The sequence below is a fragment of the Hyaena hyaena genome, unplaced genomic scaffold (assembly GCF_003009895.1).
Source record: "Hyaena hyaena isolate Hyena2069 unplaced genomic scaffold, ASM300989v1 scaffold_9, whole genome shotgun sequence".
In the NCBI taxonomy this organism is placed as follows: domain Eukaryota; kingdom Metazoa; phylum Chordata; class Mammalia; order Carnivora; family Hyaenidae; genus Hyaena; species Hyaena hyaena.
The window spans coordinates 5,622,443-5,646,093 of NW_024080641.1; the positions used below are offsets into that span (position 1 = coordinate 5,622,443).

The 23,651-nt window shown below is 47.5% G+C and overlaps 1 protein-coding gene, 1 long non-coding RNA gene and 1 pseudogene across 2 annotated transcripts; all 3 read left to right on the plus strand.

Moving 5' to 3' along the window:
- The first annotated feature begins 361 nt into the window (after positions 1–361).
- On the plus strand, positions 362–2,558 carry LOC120243011 (annotated as a pseudogene).
- Positions 2,559–3,329: 771 nt separating this feature from the next.
- Positions 3,330–3,749, plus strand: LOC120240681. Its single transcript, XR_005530687.1, has 2 exons — positions 3,330–3,416; positions 3,655–3,749. It is a non-coding gene; the product is annotated as an uncharacterized LOC120240681 (long non-coding RNA).
- An 8,351-nt stretch (positions 3,750–12,100) lies between these two features.
- LYPD5 (LY6/PLAUR domain containing 5) lies at positions 12,101–16,291 on the plus strand. Its single transcript, XM_039250024.1, has 5 exons — positions 12,101–12,158; positions 14,041–14,169; positions 14,649–14,825; positions 15,037–15,183; positions 15,505–16,291. The coding sequence occupies exons 1-5, from the start codon at positions 12,101–12,103 to the stop codon at positions 15,765–15,767; spliced, it is 774 nt and encodes a 257-aa protein (XP_039105955.1). The 3' UTR covers positions 15,768–16,291.
- Positions 16,292–23,651: the final 7,360 nt, after the last annotated feature.

Sequence of the window (23,651 nt, forward strand, 5' to 3'; positions counted from 1 at the left end):
GAACAAACAGAGGGTTGCTGGAGGGGGTGTAGGAGGGGGGAGGGGCTAAATGGGTAAGAGACTTAAGGAATCTACTCCTGAAATCATTGCTGCACTATATGCTAACTTGGATGTAAATTAAAAAATAAATTAAAAGGTAAAATATTTAAAAAAATTTTTTAAATACTCACAAAAAAAGAAAGAAAATGGAAAGAACTTGTTGATCTGTAATCTAAAACAGCCTGTGCTTCTAAACAAGGATTTGCTTTTCACCTGATGTGCAGAGCGTCTTTTTTTTTTTAATCCCCTTTTTTCCATAATGAGTTTGCCACCAGAACACAGGTATGAAAATCACCACCAAATCTAAACCAAAACAGGAAAGGGAAAGACTCATATCCACATTGTTGTCATTGGACACGTAGAGTCGGGCAAATCTACCACCACTGGTCATCTGATCAACAAAGGTGACGGTATTGACAAAAGAACTATTGAAAATTTTGGGGAGGAGGCTGCTGAGATGGGAAAGGGTTCCTCCAAGTATTCCTAGGTCTTGGATAAACTGAAAGCTGAACATGAACGTGGTATCATCTTTGATATCTCCCTGTGGAAATTCAAGACCAGCAAGTATTTGTTTCAAATAATTGTGTTTATTTATTTTTCAAGTTTTTTAATTTAAATTCTAGTTAGTTCACATATAGTGTGATATTGGTTTCAGGAGTAGAATTTTAGTGATTCATCAATTACATACAACACCCAGTGCTCATCACAAGTGCCCTCCTTAATACCCATCACTCATTTAACCCATCCCGGCCCACCTCCCCTCCATCAACCCTCAGTTTGTTCTCTATAGTTACTTTTTTTTTTTAATTTCTGAGAGAGAGAGAGCGTGAGCAGGGGAGGGTCAGAGAGAGAGGGAGATACAGAATCTGAAACAGGCTCCAGGCTCTGAGCTAGCTGTCAGCACAGAGCCCGACGTGGGCCTCGAACCCACAAACGGTGAGATCATGACCTGAGCCCAAGTTGGCCACTTAACCCACTGAGCCACCCAGGCGCCCCTGGAGACCGGCGAGTATTATGTACTCATCATTGATGCCTCAGGACACGGAGACTTTATCAAAAACATAATTACAGGCACATCTCAGGCTGACTGTGCTGTCCCGATTATTGCTGCTGGTGTTGGCGAATCTGACACAGGCATCTCCAAGAATGGGCAGACCATGAGCAAGCCCTTCTGGCTTTCACAATGGGTGTGAAACAACTAATTGTTGGTGTTGACAAAATGGATTCCACTGAGCTACCCTACTGTCATGAGATTCCAGGAAATTGTCAAGGAAGTCAGCACCTATATTAAGAAAATTGGCCACAACCCCAACACTGTAGCATGTTTGCCAATTTCTGGTTGGAATGGTGACAAGGTGCTGGAGCCAAGTTGCTCACATGCCTTGGTTCAAGGGATGGAACGTCATCCATAAAGATGGCAATGCCAGGGGCACCTGGGGGGCTCAGTCGGTTGAACAACTGACTTTGGCTCAGGTCACAATCTCATAGTTCGGGGGTTCAAGCCCTGCATCAGGCTCTGTGCTAAAAGCTCAGAGCCTGGAGCCTGCTTCAGATTCCTCATCTCCTATCTCTGCCCCTGCCCTGCTCGCACTCTGTCTCTCTATGTCTCTCAAAAATAAATAAACGTAGGGGCACCTGGGTGGCTCAGTTGGTTAAAGCGTCCGACTTCAGCTCAGGTCATGATCTCGTAGTTCGTGGGTTCAAGCCCCGCGTCGGGCTCTGTGCTGACAGCTGGCTCAGAGCCTGAAGCCTGCTTTGGATTCTGTGTCTCCCTCTCTCTCTCTGACCCTCCCCTGCTCATGCTGGGATCATGAACACTGCTTGAAAGCTATAGACTGCATTCTGTCACCAACTTGTCCAACTGACAAGCCCTTGCATCTGCCCCTCCAGGAGGTCTACAAAATTGATGGTACTGGTACTGTCCCTGTGGGCCGAGTGGAGAGTAGTGCCCTTGACCCAGGCATGGTGGTCACTTTTGCTCCAGTCAATGTTACAACTGAAGTGGAGTCTGTTCAACTGCACCATGAAGCTTTGAGTGAGGCTCCTCCTGGGGACAGCGTGGGCTTCTGTGTCAAGAACAAATCTGTTAAAGATGTTCGCTGTGGCTGGTGACAGCAGAAACAACCCACCGATGGAAGCAGCTGGCTTCGCAGCTCAGGTGATTATCCTGAACCATCCAGGCCATGTCAGTGCCGGCTATGCACCTGTCCTGGACGGTTACACAGCTCAAGCTGCTCACAAGTTTGCGGAGCTGAAAGAGAAGACTGATCGTCATTCTGGAAAGAAGCTGGAAGATAGTCTCAAGTTCCTGAAATCTGCTGACGCTGCCACTGTTGACATGGTTCCTGGCAAGCCTCTGTGTGTTGAGAGCTTCTCTGACTACCCTCCTAGGAGCTGTTTTTGCTGTTGGTGACAGGAGACAGACGGTGGCTGTGGGAGTCATCAAAGCAGTGGACAAGAAGGCAGCTAGAGCCGGCAAGGTCACCACGCCTGCCCAGAAGGCTCAGAGGGCTCAATGAGCATTTTCCCCAGTACCTGCCACCCCGGTCCTTTTTTTTTTTTCTGAGAGAGAGGGAGAGAAACAGTGTGAACAGGGGAGGGTCGGAGAGAGAGGGAGACACAGAATCTGAAGCAGGCTCCAGGCTCTGAGCTGGCAGCACAGAGCCTGACATGGGGCTCAAACCCACAGACTGTGAGATCATGACCTGAACCGAAGTCAGACACTTAACCGACTGAGCCACCCAGATGCCCCATTTTTTTAACAGCATCTCTCTCTCTCTTTTTTTTTTTTGTTTAATTTTTTTTATTTCTGAGAGAGAGAGAGACAGGGTGAGCAGGGGAGGGACAGAGAGAGAGGGAGATACAGAATCTGAAACAGACTCCAGGCTCTGAGCTGGCTGTCATCACAGAGCCTGACGCGGGGCTCAAACCCACGAAACGTGAGATCATGACCTGAGCCGAAGTTGGACACTTAACCGACTGAGCCACCCAGGCGCCCCCTTAATCAGTGGTGGAAGAACAGTCTCAGAACTGTTAGTGTCAATTGGCCATTGAAGCTTGATAGTAAGAGATTGGTTAACGAGAGGCGCCTGGGTGGCTCAGGTGGTTAAGCATCCAGCTCTCGGTTTCGGCTCAGGTCATGATCTCACGGTTTCTGAGTTTGAGCCCCCAGTCAGGCCCCATGCTGGCAATGCAGAGCCTGTTTGGGACTCTCTCTCTCTCTCTCTCTCTCTCTCTCTCTCCCTCAAAATAAATAAATAAACTTGGAAAAAAAAAGACTGGTTAATGAAAACAATGCATCATAAAACCTCCAGAAGGAAAGGAGAATGTTTTGTGGGTCATTTACTTGTGTGCGTGTGGCAGTTTTAAGTTATTAGGTGTTTTTAATTTGTTAAACATTTATTTATTTTTGAGAGACAGAGACAAACAGAGCGTGAGTCAGGGAGGGGCAGAGAGAGACACACAAACACACACAGAAGGTGAAGCAGGCTCCAGGCTCCAAGCTGTCAGCACAGAGCCCCACGCGAGGCTCCAACTCATGAACTGTGAGATCATGACCTGAGCTGAAGTCGGATGTTTAATTGACTGACTCACCCAGGGACCCCAAGTTATTAGTTTTTAAAATCAGTACTTTTTAGTGGAAGCAACTTGACCAAAAATCTGTCACAGAATTTTGAGAGCCATGAAAACAAAAGTTTAATGAGAAAAAATATAAATCCCTCTTGGTGGCTGTGCTTTGGCTGCATTCAATATTTCATGCCGCAGTTTATATTTTCTAATTATTTGCCATACCAGAGTAGAATTATTGAGTTCCAAATTTAAGTCCACACATCCTTTCACTTGGCATGAATCACTATATAATAATTAATACCCAATTTACCATTGGTAATCCACAAAAAATGTACGTGGGTAGAAATTGAAGAGTATTACTCAACAGTCTGTTAATTATACTATAGCAGTTGTTTATTATTGCTTTAACAATTTCATCAGTATAGAATTAACTTATTAAAATTTACCGACTTGTCATCTACATATTATTTTAAGGTGTTACGATTCTATGGTAAAATATTAACCCTATTTGACATCTATCAAGAAGGAAAAAATAATCAGAATTGGAAAATGGAAAGCTATCATAAAACTAATCGGATCACTGAATACATTTTTTGCAAAAAACTAAGGTGGCAGGTAGAAAAAATTTTCCACAGTGGCTATTTCAGCAGAATGTAGCTGAATGCAGAACTATTAATGGTTGACATGAATTTACCTCTGACCTTCATACAAACTGTGAAGGAATAATTGCAAGAAACAAGTGGAAGGGGGGAAATGAATAATCCTTTCATTAAAATGCTTTTTGCCAATCCAACCACCTAATTCAGATATTAGACTCCTAAGTTTAAGTTCTTAAAATCTCAATGTTTGAATATTAAACACTTAAGCTCTTAAAAATTATTCATTTTAAGGGATGCCTGGGTGGCTCAGTTAGTTCAGCATCTGATTCTTGATCTCGGCTCAGGCTATGATCTCACGGTTTGTGAGTTCGAGCCCCACATGGGATTTTCTCTTTCCCTCTCTCCCCCTTTCTCTCACTCTCTCTCCTCAAAATAAATGTGTAAACTTAAAAAAATAAAATAAAAAATTTAAAATTATTCACTTTAAGTAAGAAATTGTAACTTTAAAAAATTTTTTTTAATGTTTTTTATTTATTTCTGAGAGAGAGAGAGAGACAGCGTAAGCAGGGGAGGGTCAGAGAGAGAGGGAGACACAGAATCTGAAAGAGGCTCCAGGCTCTGAGCTAGCTGTCAGCACAGAGCCCGACGCGGGGCTTGAACCCACAAACCGTGAGATCATGACCTGAGCCGAAGACGGAAACTTAACCGACTGAGCCACCCAGGCGCGTCAGAAATTTTAACTTTTAAAAGTCAGAGTGGTAGACTGAAACAACATTTCACACGAATTCTTCCAACTAGGGAATAAATGATCAGATTCAGATCCCCTTATTTCATCTCAAAGGATCCTCTGATGAATCTTTGTTTCCCTGGAGATGGAAAAAATACACTTAAAAAAGAGAACGAGTTGAGAGTGTGATGAGTCCTATGATTTGCCACTAAGTCCTGTTTGGGAACGAGGGCCTCGCCTCTCTCAGCCGCTGTCCCCACAAGGATTCCCTCACCTATGGAGAATTTCCCCTGGGGTGGACCTAGTCCTTGTTGAGAACACATCACAGCTCAGCTTCTCCCTCTCCCCGGCCCTGCCTCCTTCACCTCCCTTCCACAATTGTTGGTCCCAAGGTCCTGAGCACTGACCTCTGCCTCAGAGTCTTGTCTCCCAAACAGCCATGCAAAGATTGGCAACATGGATCACATACTTGGAACTCTGAAGGCGAGGGCACAATACTGCGCATTATTCAAAGTTATGATCTGATTTATTATATACCCAACAGAGTTCAAAGTAGGGTCCGTAACAGACATTTGTACGCCTATGTTCACGGCAGGATTATTCACAATGATAGCCAAGAGGTTGAAACAATTTGTGGGTACGTGGACAGATGCATGTGGGAACAGAACGTGGTTTATACATACAATGGAATGTTATTCGGGATGCCTGGGTGGCTCAGTCCATTAAGCATCCAACTTCAGCTCAGGTCATGATCTTGAAGTTTGTGAGTTCGAGCCCCGCATCAGGCTCTGTGCGGACAGCTCAGAGCCTGGAGCCTGCTTCAGATTCTTTGTCTCCTGTCTCTGCCCCTCCCCCACTTACTCTGTGTCTCTCTTTCAAAAATAAATAAACATTTAAATAAGTAAATAAACATTAAAAAAAACCAATGGAATGTTATTCAACCTTAAAAAGGAAAGGAATTCTGATGCATGCTACAACATGGATGAACCCTGAAAACATTATGCTAAGTGAAATAAGCCAGTCATAAAAAGACAAATACTATGTGAGTCCACTCAGATGGAGGTATTGAATTTCTATTCAAATTAATTCCTAGGAACAAAGTAGAATAGTGGTTGCTGAGGGGAGGGGGTTGGGGGAGATGCTATTCAACAGGTATAGTTTCATCTCATCCTAAAGGAGGACGAGTAAGTTCTGCTCCACGACCCTGTGCCTGTAGTTGACCATACTGTACTGTGCACTTAACGTGGCAATCCTCAGGCAATTCCTTCCCCCAACTTAGGGACAAACTAATATGGGACATACTCATATCAGGACCAAAGTGGTTCCTATGATAAGGTCTAGAGTTTCAGTTTTGCAAGATGAGAAGCCCAGGAGATCGGTGGCACATCCCCATGAATAACTATACTTAACACTGCTGAGCTGTAAAAAATTAAAAAAATAAATAAGATCGGATACGAAGAAACTATATATTGATGCTGCAGGCAGCGTCTCCGTGAAAATAAAAGAAAATATCGGCACACAACGTACATGGGTCCATTTTTGGCAAAGCAGCGATGCGGGCTCCAGGGCAAACCTCCACAATTCTGACCACTTATGGAAAAAAACATTTATGCAGAACATAAAGATTGGTCACATGTGGTGTTACACGTTATCGAGGTGATGACACTTAAAAAATCATTACAATCACAGCATGTCTGACTAATGAAATCATTTTGAATAAGGTGAGGAATCCTAAGTGTTTCTCAGTTATTTTGCTGACAAAGCCTGCTTGTAGTTAACAAATTAGATAGTAATTGTTGGTAGATGAGCAGATTTCCAGACTGCCCCAATTCCTATATGTAGAAACATCAGGGAATTTTGTTCAACATTGGGGAGACAGATGATGGCACATTTACAAAACTGCTTACAGAGGGGTGCCTGGGTGGCTCAGTCGGTAAAGCATCTGACTTTGGCTCAGGTCATGGTCTCGTGGTTTGTGGGTTTGAGCCCCGCATCGGGCTCTGTGCTGACAGCTAGCTCAGAGCCTGTCTTCGGATTCTGTGTCTCCCTCTCTCTCTCTGACCCTCCCCTACTCATCCTGTCCCTATCTCTCTCTCAGAAATAAATAAAACATTACAAAAAATTAAAAAAAAAATAAACTGCTTACAGAAACCAAATTGAGGGAGGGACATCATTTGAGAGGCCAGATATTTGCATACTTGCACGGAAATGGAAAGGTGCACGGAAAGGAAAAGTGCATAGAAACTTATGGAATACAATAGAAGATCCTTGAAAACAGTCTAAGGTATTCAACAGAACCTGAGAACACTCAAACACTAGGTAGTTGAGGACATCCAGACAGATGCTGTAGTAGACATCTAGAGCTGGGGCTGAGACTCTAGAACACCTCCTGTCTTGCCTCCTTTCTCTCTCCTTAGAGGGACAAATCCAGCTGGACAATAAATAATGCAGCAAAAATTTCTTCCTCTTTCAGATGCTCAACTGACTGAGTCACCCAGGCACCCCCAAAATTTCTTCTATACTATGGAATTTTCTAAGGATTTTATTTATTTTTTAAGCTTACTTATTTATTTTTTGAGAGAGAGAGAGTGAGAGCAGAGGAGAGAGAGAGAGAGAGAGAGAGAGAGAGAGAGAGAATCCCAAGCAGGCTTGGCACTGTGCCCACAAAGCCCAACGCAGGGCTCCATCTCACGAACCGTAAGATCATAACCTGAGTCGAAATCAAGAGTGGACACTCAACCGACTGAGCCACCTTGGGACTCCTAAGATTTTATCTTTTTTTTTTTTTTAAATGTTTTATTTATTTCTAGGAGAGAGACAGCATGAGCAGGGGAGGGTCAGAGAGAGAGGGAGTCACAGACTCTGAAACAGGCTCCAGGCTCCGAGCTGGCAGTCAGCACAGAGCCCGACGCGGGGCTCGAACCCACGAACCGCGAGATCATGACCCAAGCGAAAGTCGGAAGCTCAACCAACTAAGCCACCCAGGCGCCCCCTAAGATTTTATCTTTTAAGTAATCTCTAACCCAACATGGGGCTCAAACTCACAACCCCGAGATCAAGAGTCCCGTGCTCTACCAACGGAGCCAGGGACATGCCCCAAAGTAGTGAATTTTTAAATATCATTCAAGCACTCTACAACTACTTTTCAGCCTCTAATAAACGTGGGAATATACTGAAATTTATATTTATTATATTCATTATATTTTTATAATTTATAATTTATAAATACATTATATTTATTTATATATTATTTTTATATATAAACATTGTATATATTTATAAATACATTTATAATTTATAAATATAAATACATTATATTTAATATATTCATTATATTTATATAAATAAATTTATAAATACAAATTTATTGAAAATAAACTTGAGGGGCGCCTGGGTGGCTTGGTTAAGCGTCCAACTTTCGCTTAGGTCATGATCTCGCGGTTCCGTGGGTTCGAGCCCCGTGTTGGGCTCTGTGCTGACTGCCAGCTCAGAGCCTGGAGCCTGTTTCAGTCTGTGACTCCTTCTCTCTCTGACCCTCCCCTGCTCACGCTCTCTCTCTCTCTCTCTCTCCTAGAAATAAATAAAAAAACATTTAAAAAAAAAAAGAAAATAAATTTGAAACTGTTCAGTACGCAAAGAGAAAATTGATTTGGCGGCGTCATTGCATTAGGAATTCAGTTCAAGGTAGCGAACAACAGCCTTTTAGGAATTGTTCATGACATTCATAAAGATTCGCAACCTGAAACAGAACCCAAAGGTACACTGAAAATCATCTACTCTTGGGGCACTTGGGTGGCTCAATTGGTTGGATGGCCAACTTTGGCTCAGGTCATGATTCCCCAGTTCATGGGTTCAAGCCACGAATTGGGCTCTGTGCTGACAGCTCAGAGCCTGGAGCCTGCTTCAGATTCTGTATCTCCCTTCTCTCTCTGACCCTCCCCCACTCATGCTCTCTCTCTCTGTCCCAAAATTAAATAAACACTAAAAAGAAAAAAAGAAAGTCATCTACTCTTATATGGTGTTTTAAGTGTAATTAATATTTTGTGCAAAATAATGCAGGAATCCAAATCAATGCCCTAACCAGCACCAAAGAAAGAAAGGGTAACACAAGACCAGTGATATGTTAAAAACTGTTGAGGCTTGGTGGTGAGCATGCTATCCTCTGGAGGGTTGTGTGTGTTTAAAAATTTCTTTAAAAAACTTTTTTAAACATTTTTATTTATTATTGAGAGACAGAGAGAGACAGAGCATGAGCATGGGAGGGGCAGAGAGAGGGGGAGACAAAATCTGAAGCAGGCTTCAGGTTCTGAGCTGTCACCACAGAGCCCAATGTGGGGCTCGAACTCACAAACTGCGAGATCATGACCTGAGCCAAAGTCGGACGCTTAACCGACTGACCCACCCAGGTGTCCCTGTGTTTAAATTTTTCTAATAGTAAAAAGTTTTTAAAATAGTATCTTCGTGGCTACCACCAAACATCCTCAGTTTTCCCCCAATCTCTTAAATAATTAATTGTCTGGTTACTAAAGTTTAATTACTGGGGGGAAAAAAGAATCTCTGGGTTCACAGGGAGCTCAGAGTTCATGTTGGATAGTCCCCTGTGGATATAAGAACCTTGCCCAAATCCCTAGAGCTAGATCTCCAGTCTCCACTTGATTGCCTCCCACAATGGAGAGCTTCCCACCTAATATTTCACAGCCTCCAAAGGTACCTAAAGGTTACCAGAATCAAAATCACATACGCACAGTCACACACTCACACAGTCATTTACTCTCTCTCTCTCACAGACAGACAGACAGACACACACACACACACACTCACATACATACACTGCAGACACATACTTACACACAAAATGGGCTGGTCTGATGATTCTTTAAGCCTCAAATCTCTGAAACTGTGAACCATGGTGAACACCTCCTAAGGCTCTACCTTCCAAGGGGTTTCAGAAAACCCAGCCTCCTTCCTTGGCCAGTCTCTACACTCCAGGGGCCCTTAGCTCCAGCCTGCCCCTGTGTGACCAGCACCCCACAGAGAGCCTGGGGCAGGAACCAGAGCAGCAGGAAGAGCAATTTGGACGCAAAACAGGTTTGGGGAAGTGATGCCAATGGGAGAGGCAGTGGTTTGGCAGGAGGAGGGCGAGGGTGACCGATCGTGACAGTCCAGGATCTGGGGAGTGTCCACAGTGCCTGGGTGTCTGCCGACTGGCACAGAAAAAGTGCACCAAAGTTAAACAGGCACGGGAGACTTCATTCAAGATCATGGCAATAGGGGCACCTGGGTGGCTCAGTAGGTTAAGCGTCCGACTTTGGCTCAGGTCATGATCTCACAGTTCATAGGTTTGAGCCCCGTGTCAGGCTCTGTGCTGACAGCCAGCTCAGAGCCTGGAGCCTGCTTCGGATTCTGTATCTCCCTCTCTCTCTGCTCCTCCCCCACTCGTGCTCTGTCTCTGTCTCAAAAATAAATAAAACAAAAAAATAAGATAAAAAAATAAAAGACTATGGCAATACAAGAGAGACACTGAACTTGACTCCAAAACAAAGTGTGGGAAGGTTTCTAAGCACTGGGTGGGCTGGGGGGACAGTGACAGAGGACGATGGGAGAGGGGTCATCTACGGGATGTGCCTGGCACACAGCGTATTTCGGAGTTTACAAGTGTTCTTCTCTGTGATGAGGTCATCTGTGTTTGCTAACTGTCGCTTATTCAAGTTCAGCTCCTGCCCCCTGCCCTCCCTTATACAGAGTCTGGGAGACCGAGGGGGGGAGGGGAGGGCGCGGGAGGGTGTGTGTGTGTGTGCTATCTTCTGATGACTTTTCAAAGGGATGGTCTCAGGTCCCTGAGAAAGACATTCTGGGACCTCAAAACTGCTAAAAGGCTGGGGAAAGATTTACCCGCACTTCAGAGAGTCAGAAGAATTCGCAAGGCCAACTTTTCTAATGTAAATACCCTAAGAAAAGGGAGGCCAGGGGCCTGTAGTCAGGAGGAAAGCTGTGTAAAATTTAGTCAAGCTCAAGAAACTAGTAAGGCCATCCTGGTCACTGCCATTATGTCAACTCTGTCCCATCCATCTGGAGTCTATGACTCTTGGTCTCTGCACAGGGCTGGTGCCCACCCTGCATGGTAGAGAGAGGGGTGTGTCTCAGCAGGCAGCTCCATCAAGGGGGAGAAGAGAGGCAGGCCAGGAGGTGTCCCAGCCCCAGCTGCCTGCAGGGGCATCTGTCTGGATGTCCCTATTTGGTCCACATGCTCTGTCTGTGTCCTCAAGGGATCGCGTGTCCCTCTGATTGTCTGCCTGTGTCTCTATCTCCTCCAATTTTTTTATTCATTCCTTTAATAACATAATAAACAATTATTAAGGGCATGTTCTGTTCATCGGGGTGCCTCTCTTCATGTCTGGGTTTGTCTGGGTGTCTACATTTATATCTGTCCACGCTCAGTGTGACTGTCTTTCTGCATCCCATGGGAAATTGCCTGCCTGCCTGCCTGTCTCTCTGTACACTCATTGATTCATTCGTTCGTTCATACAACAATGCAAACATCCCTGAGCCCTCTGAGGAGACCTCAGCTGATAGGGGAGACGCCAGCCGTCTAGCCCAGGGTGATGATGGCTGGGAGACAAGGAGGTGCCTGAGACTGAGGGCGACTGGATGAGTCGGGGAGATCCATGTCAGGAGAGGCTTCTAGGAGGAGGTGATGTACGTGGCTCTGGGTCTGGAGACATGGGCCCCAGCACGGGAGATTGTGTGTGTGTGCGCGCACACGGGAGTCTATAGGTAATGTCCCGGTAGAGAAAGAGACGAGAACTCAAGAGGCCATCTGTGCCAACCTCAGATTAGAACACAATGTGGCCAACAGGGTAGAAAGAGAGCCTGAAAAACACAAACCCCCAAGTTAAGGGGTATAGGCCCCTAGCTCCCGCTTCCCCCCAGGAACCCAGACCCCAATCCCTCTCCTTCCTCAGCACCAAGGACTCATCCTGGCCCAGTCGTGATTACCTAGGTGGAGACCAGCCCTAGCCAGGAAGGGCGGGGGTGGAGGAATCCCAAGCTCAAGCAGGGGCTGGAGAGCCAGGAGGCCTGGGGCTCAGCAGGGAGAACCAGCCAGACGGCAATCAGAGCAGGGGGAGCTGTCCTCGGTGTCTCAGCTCAGCTGCACACGCGGGCGATGGGCGTCCCCAGAGCCATCCTGCTCTGCCTCCTTGGGGCTGCGTTCTGCCTGACAGGTACCCAGACTTCTGAGCCCAGTGTTAAGAAGGTGTGGAGGGCTGGGGGCAGAGCTCCCGGATCTGAGGGATGAGGAGCTGGGGGCCTGGACCCCTGGGTCTGAGGGAGGAGGGGCTGGGGGCCTGGATCCTGGGTCTGAGGGAGGAGGGGCCTGGAGACTATGTCCTCCTCCTGTGTCTTCCTCTCCTCTGTTCTCCCATTAGTCATTTTCTCTGGCATCTCTCTCTCCACTGCTGCAGCCTCCCATCCTCCTTGCCCACACCCCCATTCAGGGGTACTTCTGGGGACCCCTGGGGGCTCTTTCTAGACCTGGCAGAGAGCTTGGGCCTCATCTTGGGGCAACCTCTTCCCCCGGTTTGAGTAAGGACAGAGACATACTCCCATCAGGACCACAGTGGCTCCCAAGAAGGGAGCTGATGGGGGGAAGGTCAAGCCTGCACCCAGGCCACCGTGTGTGTGTGTGTGTGTGTGTGTGTGTGTGTGTGTGTGTCTGCTGGTCCACGGAAGAGAGTTGGGTTTCTGCGTGCGTCTGTGTGGGCATGGCCAGTGGGTCTCTGGGCACGTGTGTGTTTCTCTGTACCGGATCTCACACGTGAACAAGCACTTGAGCAAATGTTTATCGGTCTGTTTCCTCCGAGCTTCACTCTCTCTGTAAAGGAGATGTGTGTATAATTTTGCATGTCGGTGCTGCCCTATGTTTGTGCATCGCTGGGATCGGCAGGGCTGCGTTTGTCTCTGTGTGCACGAGCTGGGGCGTTTTCACGTGTGTCTGTCTGTGTATCCACACCCCATGTCTCTCCTGTGTCTTGTGTCTGTCTGTGGCTTTAAACCATATGTTTTGGTGGGTCTCTTTTTTGGATCTCTAACTGCGCATAATTGTGGTCTCTCATTTTATTTGTGTGTCTATAATGCTTGAGGCCGTATTTGTCTCTCTCTCTGGGTATGACTTCCCACGCCCCTGGGTCTCTCTGCGTGTTGTTTTTGGTTCCGTATCCGCACACTTTTAGTCAGTATGATCTTGCACGTGACTTGGTTGGGGGACCTTCCACTGGAGCGTGGGGGGGGCACTTGTTTCACATGGGAACGCAGAACTCTGCATGGACGCTCAGGAGATTCTGGGTCTGGTAGTGAGACTTGCACGAGCCTGTGCCAATTGTGTTATGTTGTGTTTCTGTCCATGTTCTGGGGTTTTGTGAGTGTATCGCCCGGGCTGGCTGTGTGTGTGTCTGTAGCACAAGATGGCACGTCCCATCGCCTCTGCTAGCAAGTCTGTTTCCCACCCACGGCCTTTTAGTGCTGCTGGACCTCCTGAGTTTATTTATTTTTTATATTTATTTATTTTTGAGAGAGAGAGAGAGAGAGACAGTGTGAGTCGGGGAGAGGCAGACACAGAATGCAAAGTGGGCTCCAGGCTCTGAGCTGTCAGCACAGAGCCGGACGTGGGGCTCGAACCCATGAACCATGAGATGGTAACCTGAGCCGAAGTCAGACGCTTAACCGATTGAGCCACCCAGGTGCTCCTGGACCTCCTGAGTTTAGCTGAGAGAGGGACAAGCAGAGCAGGAGTGAATCATTTCCTCCTTTATTTAAATCTTCGAGGGCTTCCTGGAAGAGGGTGGAGATCGGGAACAGCTGGGGGAGGGAAACAGGACTGGCAGGTGCACAGAGGCCCAGGGGCAGACACAGTCATGAGCAACCAGAGTGGCAGACCTCGGTTCTCTCCAGGCAGCGAGGCCTGGCTCCTCTCAGAGCAGAGCAGCCTGGCTGGCGACACTGTCATTTGCAGGGGAGAGCTCTAGGCTCCGGGAACAGCCACAGCCCCAGGCTGCTCCTCTCACACACACCCCACTCCCCCACCCCCACCCCCGCTTCTCTCCTCAGAGTCCCAAGCCCAGCAATGCTACAGCTTTCAACACACCTACTTCGGGCCCTTTGACCTCAGCGTCATGAAGTTCCACAACATCTCCTGTCCCCACGGGTGCTCTGAGGCTGTCTTGTCCCTGGACACTGGTAAGGGGCGGGGAAAGGGCAGAAAAAGGAGAAGCTGGCACAGAGAGAAGGGGGTGGGTGCAGAGACAGGGATGAGAGATTAGGGAGGGAGGAGGGCACAAGAGCAAGAGCCAAGGGGTTGGGGGGACGGGGAGAAGAACGGAGGTGGAGGAAGGGAGGAGGAGGAAGGGGTGGGAGAAAGCCCTGAGAGGCAGAGGGGCGTGAGGTGGGGTAGGAAGAGACCTCGGGAGAGAAGGCGGGGAGGGGGCCCCCCCAAAGAGTTGCGGAAGGGAGGAGGTGTGGGGGAAGTAGGGGAAGTGGAGTTTGAAGGGAGAGAGGAAGGAAAGGGAGAGGCGAGGTGAGTGCAAGAGAAGAGCGCAGGAGGAGGAGAGATCGGAGGCCAAGCCGGGAAGTGAGAGCGAGAGGAGGGAGAGGAGGGAGAGGAGGAAGAAGGCTGGGACGAGGCAGCGCACCAAACTCCGGTCCCCTCCCGTCCCCAGGGTACCGTGCCACGGTGACCATGGTACAGAAGGGCTGCTGGACAGGCCCGCCTACGGGCCAGATGCTGTCCGACGATCACGCGCTGCCGCCTGACTACTCGGTGGTGCGCGGCTGCATGACCAACTTTTGCAACACCAACCTCATGACCCACGACGCCATCCCCAATCTGAGCCCGGGTGAGCCGGAGGGCGGGGCTGGGCACAGGGTGGGCTGGGAGGGGCCCCCGCCCGGGCAGGGAAGGGTCATGACCTCCACTGGGCGCCTCCTCCCGGGCAGTGGGATTCAGGCCTTCAGGTCAGGCTAGGCTGGACCCCCAGTGCAGTGCGCAACCCACACAACCATACCTGGAAACCATGACCTGAGTGTGTGTCTATGCTCTCTTGCCAGCACCCAACCCACCAACTCTCAGCGGCATGGAGTGCTACGCCTGCTTGGGAATCCACCCGGAGGACTGCACCCCCGAAAAGTCCCGACGGGTCCAGTGTCACCAGGACCAAAGCGTCTGCTTCCAGGGCAATGGCCAAATGACCGTCGGTGAGAGGCTCGGAGTGGGGCAGAGGCTGGACAAAGGGTGTGGAGGCAGAGCAGGCCTGAGGGTGGAGGAACCAGACAGGCCTGACAGGGAGACATGGCCCTGGTCCAAGGAAGGAGGCATGGCTCTGGTCTAAGACAGGAGGCAGAGCCCTGGCCTGTAGGAAGAAGCCATGTCCCTGGTCTGAGGGAGGAGGCAGGGTCCTAGTCTGAGGAGAGAGACGGAAGTACGTCTGAGGACCCAGTCGTGGCCCTGGGCTCTGGGGTGAGTTCAGGTGCAGCTGCCTCACTCAGTTCTCACCCCTCCTCACTGCTCCCCTCCAGGCAATTTCTCAGTCCCTGTGTACATCAGAACCTGCCACCGGCCCTCCTGCACCGTCAAGGGCACCTCCAGCCCCTGGACAAACATTGACCTCCAGGGCTCCTGCTGCGAGGGGCAGCTCTGCAACAGGGACTCTGTGACCCAGCCCTTCACCGCCACCTCGGCCGCCGCCACCCCTTCCCAGGCGCCCCACCGCGGGGCCCTGCTCCTCATGGTCCCCCTGCTGGCTGGCGCCCTGGGAGGCCCCCTCGTGCCCTCCTCTTAGAAGCCCCCCCAGCCTCGTCAGGAGCAGGATGCTGGAGCAGGCACGGGCCCACTACTCAGCCCACTTCAGCCTCCTTAACGTGGCTCACGGGGAAATGATGTCAAACAACAGTTTGCCCTCCGGTCCCTCTCCCTCCCTCCCTTCCCTACCCCTACCCTGCCCTTATCTGATCAGCAGGCCTGGAAGAATTTGGGAAAGGTCCCCACCACCCCAGGGTGGGGAGAAACAACCACATCCTGGCCCATATGAAGAGCAATCCTAAGAATAGCCATTACTGGGCACCAGTCAGGCCCCAGCACCCCATCACCTTCTTTCCTGTCCTTTCCCTGGGGAGCCAGCTTGGAGCTACGACAATGTCTTTATTAGTGTCGCTGTGAGAAGTTCAAGGGGCAGCACGTCCTAGAAGCTAGGAGCCCAAACTCTGGAGCTCCTAACTCCAGAGCTGTGGAGCTAGCTCTACCCTTTAGCCTGTAGGTGACCTTGGGCTAGTTACTTGACTTCTCTGCGCCTTCCTCACCTATAAGGCAGAGGTAAAAATAAAACCTCCAATAATGACAAGATCTATTTTGCAGTGGTTGTGGTCAGAATCTAAGGAGATGACCATGGAAAAACTGGGAAACAGCAGCAGCCCAACATGAGTGGGCTGTTATCACAATCCCCATGAGCAAATAAGAGGTGAAGGCACTTGCTTGAGCTCGTGTGTCTAGGCCCCATCAGCCACGAGGCGATTCTACCTCCCAAGCACACAGGTGTTGATTCATTTGACAAAAAAAAACCAAAAAACAAAACACTTGAGGCAAAGCCAAGCCAGGAAAAGTTCTCCAAGCTGTGGAGATTGGGGAAGACTTCCTGGAAGAAGTGAATCTTAAGCAAACCCCTAAAGGGATAAAGAGTTCTTGGCCAAAAGAAGCAGGAGGAAGGGCATTCTAGGCGGAGGAGGCAGCTTGGACAAAGATCTGGAGGTAGGAAGGAGCACGGGTGTGCGAGTCACTTACGTAAACACATGAACTTCACACGCACGGAATCCTACAGCACGCCCTCTTGTGCACCTGCTTTACAATGTCTTTCCACATCCTTTCCCCACCTGACCCTCCCCAGAACCCAGAGAGGCACACAAGAAAGGGAGCGGCATCCTTATTTGGGAGACCAGTTGCCCAAGGCACAGTGAGGGAGAGTGGTTTTCAGAGTCAGCGGCAGAGCAAGGATGGACCCCCGCATCTTCGAGCTTCCTGAACAGGCAGCCTTGTGAAGAGGAAAGCCTCTCACAGATGCTCCTACCTTCTTATGAGGTCAAGAGGAGAAGGGTTCTAGATGTCTACACATCCTGACGTAGAAGGGGAAGCTGGATGTCAATATCCATTCATCCCCCATATTTATTGAGCACCTGCCACGTGCCAGGCACTGTTCCAGTTTCTGAGCACGTAACAATGAATGGAACGGGCAGAAGAATCTCTGCCTGGGGCGCCTGGGTGGCTCAGTCGGTTGAGTGTCCGACTTTGGCTCAGGTCATGATCTCCCTGCTCGTGAGATTGAGCCCTGTGGTGGGCTCTGTGGGCTCTGTGCAGAGCCTGCTTCAGATCCTCTGGCGCCCTCTCTCTCTGCCCCTCCCCTGCTGGTGCTCTCTCAAAAATAAACATAAAAAAAAAAAGAGTCCCAACCTTCAAGAAAGTGGCCTTTCTAGTGCAGGAAGTAGACTTTGGGTTTTATTGCAAATGTGGTTTGAAGCTGGGATGGTCAGTCTGACGTGTCCACCTGGCTAGGCCGCAGTCTCCATTATTCATTCAAACACGATCTCAGTGTCAGTGCGAAAGTATTTTGTAGATGTGACTATAGTCCGTGGTCAGTGGACTGTGAGTAAGGGGGATTATGCAAGGTCATCTGAGTGGGCTTGGTTCATCCAGCTGAAAAGTCCTTGGAAGCAGAGCTGAGGCTTGCCTGAAAAAGAAATCTGCCTCAGATAGCATCTTCAGCCCATGCCCAGGAGTTCCAGCCTGCCTCTCCCGACAGCCTGCCTTATGGATTTTGAACTTGCCTGGCCAGCCTGCACAATCACATAACCCAATCCCTTGCCATAAATCTCAGTACATATCTCTGGCTAGTTCAGGTTTTCTGGTCGATTCCATACTGACACAGAATTCTTTGGTGAATTTATATCAGGGGGCTTCTATGTTTTACATAAATATACATTATATAATATTATATGTATGGTATATTATATCTTATACAACGTATACATAATGGTACCTATTATAATATGCATATATAATTATAAGTGTGTATAATTCCATTTCATTGAAACATAAAATATATACAGTAAAATGCATACAGTGCCATTTTTCCATGTGTACACCCCTGACTGACCTCCACTAGATCAAGATATAGAACGTTTCCAGTCCCTGTCTACAAAGCCTCCCGCAGAGCCCTTCACAGACACTCCCCATTACTGAGGGAGGTAGCCATTACTCTGACTTCTAGCATACATCAATTTTGCTTAATATTGAGCATCATATAGATGCGGTCAGACAGCGTGTCCTCTCGTGTACGTGCTTTCCATTTAAAAAAGATCCATGTGGCAAGAATGGAAGCTGAGAACTGTGAGGTGGCTACTGCACAAGTCTAAGCGAGTAATGATTGGAGTAGCCACAGAGGCAGTGTGAGAGATTAGATGAGAGAGGGATTTTGTTGGTAGAGCTGACAAGACTTGATACATTGGCTGATGCGTGTGGGGGAGAAAAAAGACTTAAGATGATTCCAAGGTTTTGACCTGAGAACAGGTCAAAATGGCAATGCCATTTACCAAAAAGAGGGACAGATGGAAGGGAGTCAGAATCAACAGTTGGATGATTGGGCATGTTGAGTTTGATTCTGTTTAAGCTAAAAGGACTTCTGTTTGCACAGAGCCTTTCCTCGGGACACAGAACATATGGGTATACCTGGGTATATTTCCCCAACAGACATTAGTTTATATATTTCCTCCAAAAGACATGTCCTAGAATGGTCCTAGCTAGACAGTTCATAATAACCACAAACTGGAAACAACACAAATAACTATCAACAGTAGCACGGATAAATTGTGGCCTTATTAGGGGCGCCTGGGTGGCTCAGTCAGTTAAGCGTCTGACTTCGGCTCAGGTCATGATCTCACAGCTTGTGAGTTTGAGCCCCGTGTTGGGTTCTGTCAGCTATGCTGACAGCTCAGAGCCTGAGGCCTGCCTCGGATTCTGTGTGTGTCTCTCTCTGCCCCTCCCCTGCTCATGCTGTCTCTCTCCCTCAAGAATAAATAAAACATTAAAAAAAAAATTGTGGCCTCATCACATAGTGGAGCACTATACGTCAATGAGAATGAACAGTCTGCCCCTGCATGCAACACCATGGATGAGTCTTGCAAACAATGTTGAGTGAAAGGATAAGACACACAAGAGACCATTCTATATGATTCCATTAATGCAAATTCCAAAGTAGGCAACACTAAGGTATACAATTATAAGTCAAGATTCTCAGGGCAAGAGGATTTCTGGGGCTTGGTCCATGTGTGGTTTTTTTTTAATGTTTATTTTTGAGACAGAACATGAGCGGGGAAAGGGCAGAGAGAGAGACACACACACACAGAATCTGAAGCAGGCATCAGGCTCTGAGCTGTCGGCACAGAGCATGACACGGGGCTCGAAGTCGTCAACTGCAAGATCATGACCTCAGCTGAAGTTGGACACTCAACCACCTGAGCCACCCAGGCGCCCCTGGTCCTTGTGTTTCTTGATTCAAGGATTCACTTAGCTATTTGCTAATGATCTGTGCTCTTTCTATATGTATGTTATTTTCCATAAAATGTTTATGTTTTTTATAAATATTCTTTTAATTTTTAATTTTAGAGAGAGACAGAGCGGGTAGGGGACAGCGGCGGGGGGCGGGGGGGGGAGAAAGAGAGACAAAGGCACAGAGAGAGACTCCCAAGCAGGCTCCACACTCAGTGTAGGGCCTGATGGGGGGCTCAGTCCCACAGCCCTGAGATCAAGACCTGAGCAGAAATCAAGAGTTGATACTCAACTGACTGAACCACCCAAGTGTCCCTAAAATTTTTTTTTAAACACATTCTTGGTGCATAAATGGCAAATTGGGTGGGGCGGAGAAAACTAAAACACACCCCTTTCTTAAAGTTATTTATTTGGTTACAACTAAGGAGCAAAGGGATAGAGAAGACTTCAGTTAACATTCTCAGGACATGAACCCCTTGCATGTTAGGTAACATGTTCAATGAAAAGGAGTGACTGAGTGAATAAATCCAGGGAATGTGGTCTCTATTGTGTTGACTGGTAATGAATTACCCAAGTGATGTTTAGTATTGTTACTCTCTGGGTTCTGACTAAATGGACTCAAATTTGCACATCATTCATTTTGCCTATCTCTTCACACACTTCTCTTTGTCATCTTGATCTGTGGTCTTTAACCTTTTTTTTTACTACTCACCCAACAACTAACGTTGCTATTTCCTAACTGCAATGCATGAGAGGGGCACCTGGGTGGCTCAGTCGGTTAAGCAATGCATGAGAAATATCTGGTCTTGATGAGAAGGAAAAGGCAGTGGAGAAGTAGAGATGGATGCTATTGACAAAATTTTCATTTATGAACATCAAGACTACCATCGCTATGAATATAAAATAATAAAGGGAAATAAGAGGCAAGATTAAAAGCAGTTAGTAGATAGATGATTGATAGGTAGATGAAAAGATAAAAAGGAAGAAAGGAAGAGAAGGAGGGAAAAACAAGTGAAGAAGAAAATATGCATACCTATTATAATTCACATTTCTGTAATTGGTCACAAAGCCATGGTTAACATGTAATATATGACTTCCTTCTTCCCTTACTCATTCCAAGCTTCCTTTGCTCTCAGCTTGAGAGTGTCCTTTAACTAGTGAGGTGACCCAAACACTCGTTCCTGAGAGGTCTAAATCCTTAGTGGTCTTGTATTTTATTTTCACTTATTTGTTTGTTTGTTTTTACTATTGGACATGGAACCTCTGGGAAGTGCTCCGGAGAATGCCTTGGGTTCCAGACACGCCCGTTGGTCCAGTGGAAAGAGGAGCCCCAAATGTGCAGGTGGCAGTCTCACCTTCAATTCACCGGAACCACTGCTGTGTCCTCAAGTGAAAGCATTCTTTCCTTGGGAACCAAGACCTCCAAACAAGCAAAGCTCAAGGTCATGGGAACGGGAAGCAAAACTTCTGCAAGTGGGTTACAGGTGAGAGGACCCCTTGTCACCCCTTGATACCCAGACCCACGTACTCAGGCTGTGGGGGAGACAGCACAGTATAAGGGTCATTACCTCAAAGCTAATGCTGGACCCTGTAAGACAGAGCCCCATCCTTTCAGGGTGTTGACTCCCAATGGGCAACAATAACTCAGTTCTCCCATTGCTTTATCAGGTGAGTTTCTTTTAGGTGATGGGATATGAGGTAAGACCAGTGAAATTCACGAGCATGAGCCCACTGCCCCCACTTCATTCACTGTATAGAGAGGTCCCTGGTCAGAAGCAACACTATGCGGAACACTCAGTGGAGAAGACATTCTGCAGCCCTGAGAGGGAATGTATGTAAAGTGGGAGAAGAAAGGAGAGGCCTTAATCCTCTTAAGTATCCGTTTACACACAGACTACTGCTTCAGACACAGATCTTGGAAATGAAGCTGAAAGATGGTAAGGGAAGAGCACTCAGTTTACCAAACTTAGATTTAGACACACTGGTACCCATCATTCATTGTGATCCTGTGTTCCTGGCCATGCTCTGGGCGCTGGGGCCACAGAGGTGACTCCTAGGCCTGGAGGAGCTCCTAGTCAGATGCGAGGGAGGCAGATCCACACTCAGACAGCCACAAGCCTATGGTGGGGGGGATGCACATACAGAAGGAGACAGAGTTGGAGAGGGATATATTGAAGCTGGTGCCAGAGGGAGGAGAACCTGGTGACAGGTCTTAAAGCATGCCATATGGACAGAGGAAGGAACAGCATTCCAGGCAGAGGGATTAGCCAATGAAAAGATAGAGGACACAGAAGGAGAAGTAATCTCAGGAAAGAGTCCACAAACATTTGTAATTCACTCTTCTGTGCTGGGTGATCCTGGTAAATCCTACACTTGTGTTCTTGATCTGATGGGGGACACAAGCTAGAGCCCAGGTGGCCATAGAACCCAGACAGACCAGGGCAGTATATAGGGGAGTGGTTGGGCCAGAAGGGCTAGCAGGCAAAGAAGCCTCTGATTGAAGGTTGAGGCTATGGAGCTTCAGGACAGAAAGTGTCCTGAAGGGTGAGTAGAAGGTCATCGTGTGGACAGAGCACGGAACATTCCAGACAGAGAAACCAGCCCATGCCAAGCCCTCAGGAAATTTTTGTTAAATTGCAAGAAGACAGCAGGACAAAGGCAGGAGCAAGTAAGACACAGAGACAGCTGCAGGAAGGGAGGGTCAGCAAACATTTATAATCTATGCCGTGCTGGGTGATGCCAGGGACCCAGCAATGAGTCAGACCCAACCCTGCCCTCCTGGTCTGGAAGGAGACAGTGAAAACCTTGGAGGCTCACAACTGGTAAAGCATGAGGTATGAGGGTTGAAGGGAGCTCCAAAGAGGAAGACCAGGGAGGGCTGCTGATAGGAATTAATCTCTGAGGAGACGTCTAAATAACTAATAGGAATTGGCAAAGTAGCAGGAGGAAAGGCATTCCAGGTATTCATAAAGGCTTGGTCCGTGTATACAGTGTGAGGAAGGAAATGAGAATGAAGAGGGTGGCAGGGTCCCTGGAAGGCCTAAAATATCAGGTGAGGATAAAGTTTCCTGAACTTTTGCCTACAACCAATGGGGATCCATGGAAGGGCTTAGATCAAGGGAAAGGCATGGAGGAAGTCCGGTGATGGGAAGCTCTCCCTGTGACCATGCAAGAGACAGACCAGGAGAGGCAGGGAGATGAGGAAGGAGGCTGGTCTCTCATTCTCGGTCTCTAGGGCCAGGGGCCAGTTAGTGTTGAAGGGTTGGAGGGAGGAGAGACTAAGAAAGCACAGTGCGTGAGGGCTGTGGATTAAGAGGAGCAAAGTTCCTTATAAGTAGGGAGGGTGGTTTCCTCTGGACACTGGGAAGGGAATGTTATCATAAAGGAATGCACCGCAATGTCCTCTCTGAGAGTCCATGGTGATTTCGTGGGGGTTCACAATATAATTATTTGTCCAAAATATACCTCTGAATGTTATGTACTGTCTGCACATACGGTATTTTCATATATAAAAAAAAAATAATGCCAACAGCAAAGTTAAGGCTACAGCCCAGGTATTTGGCCTTCCATATTGTGGCTTTTTGTTTTTTTTTGTGTGTGTTTTTTTTTTGATTAACGAAATTGAATGTTTTATTATTAAACTTTTTATCTTTCTGCAAGGCTGTTGCTTCACCAAATAAAAATAGCACCAGCAAGCACAGTATATTACAAAATTAAGATAGTATTGTTCTTAATCTGGCACTATACAACTCACAAACCTTTCCCCACTGCCAGTTATTTTCAGTGGACAGATCATTTAAGTATTTTAACCCCAATCCAGGGATAGATGTAAGCAAGTTACAATTCCCAAAGGCTTAAGATGACAGTATTATCCTTTAATTACATAATTTTTATAACTAGTTTTTTTTAACCACAGATAATTTCAGGATTGTGAGTATTTTAACTGGAGCCTAGCGTAAAAATCATAGGATGTTTCAAAAAAGAATACATATTTTTATCTGCAATCATTAGAAAGTTAAGGGTGTTTTCTTTCATTAAAATTGTCTTAAGTAGTTTCTTTTTGCATTGGTATTGCTAAAAGTTGCTATTTTAAATCCTCTATGTACCACTAATTTAAGACAACTATGCTACA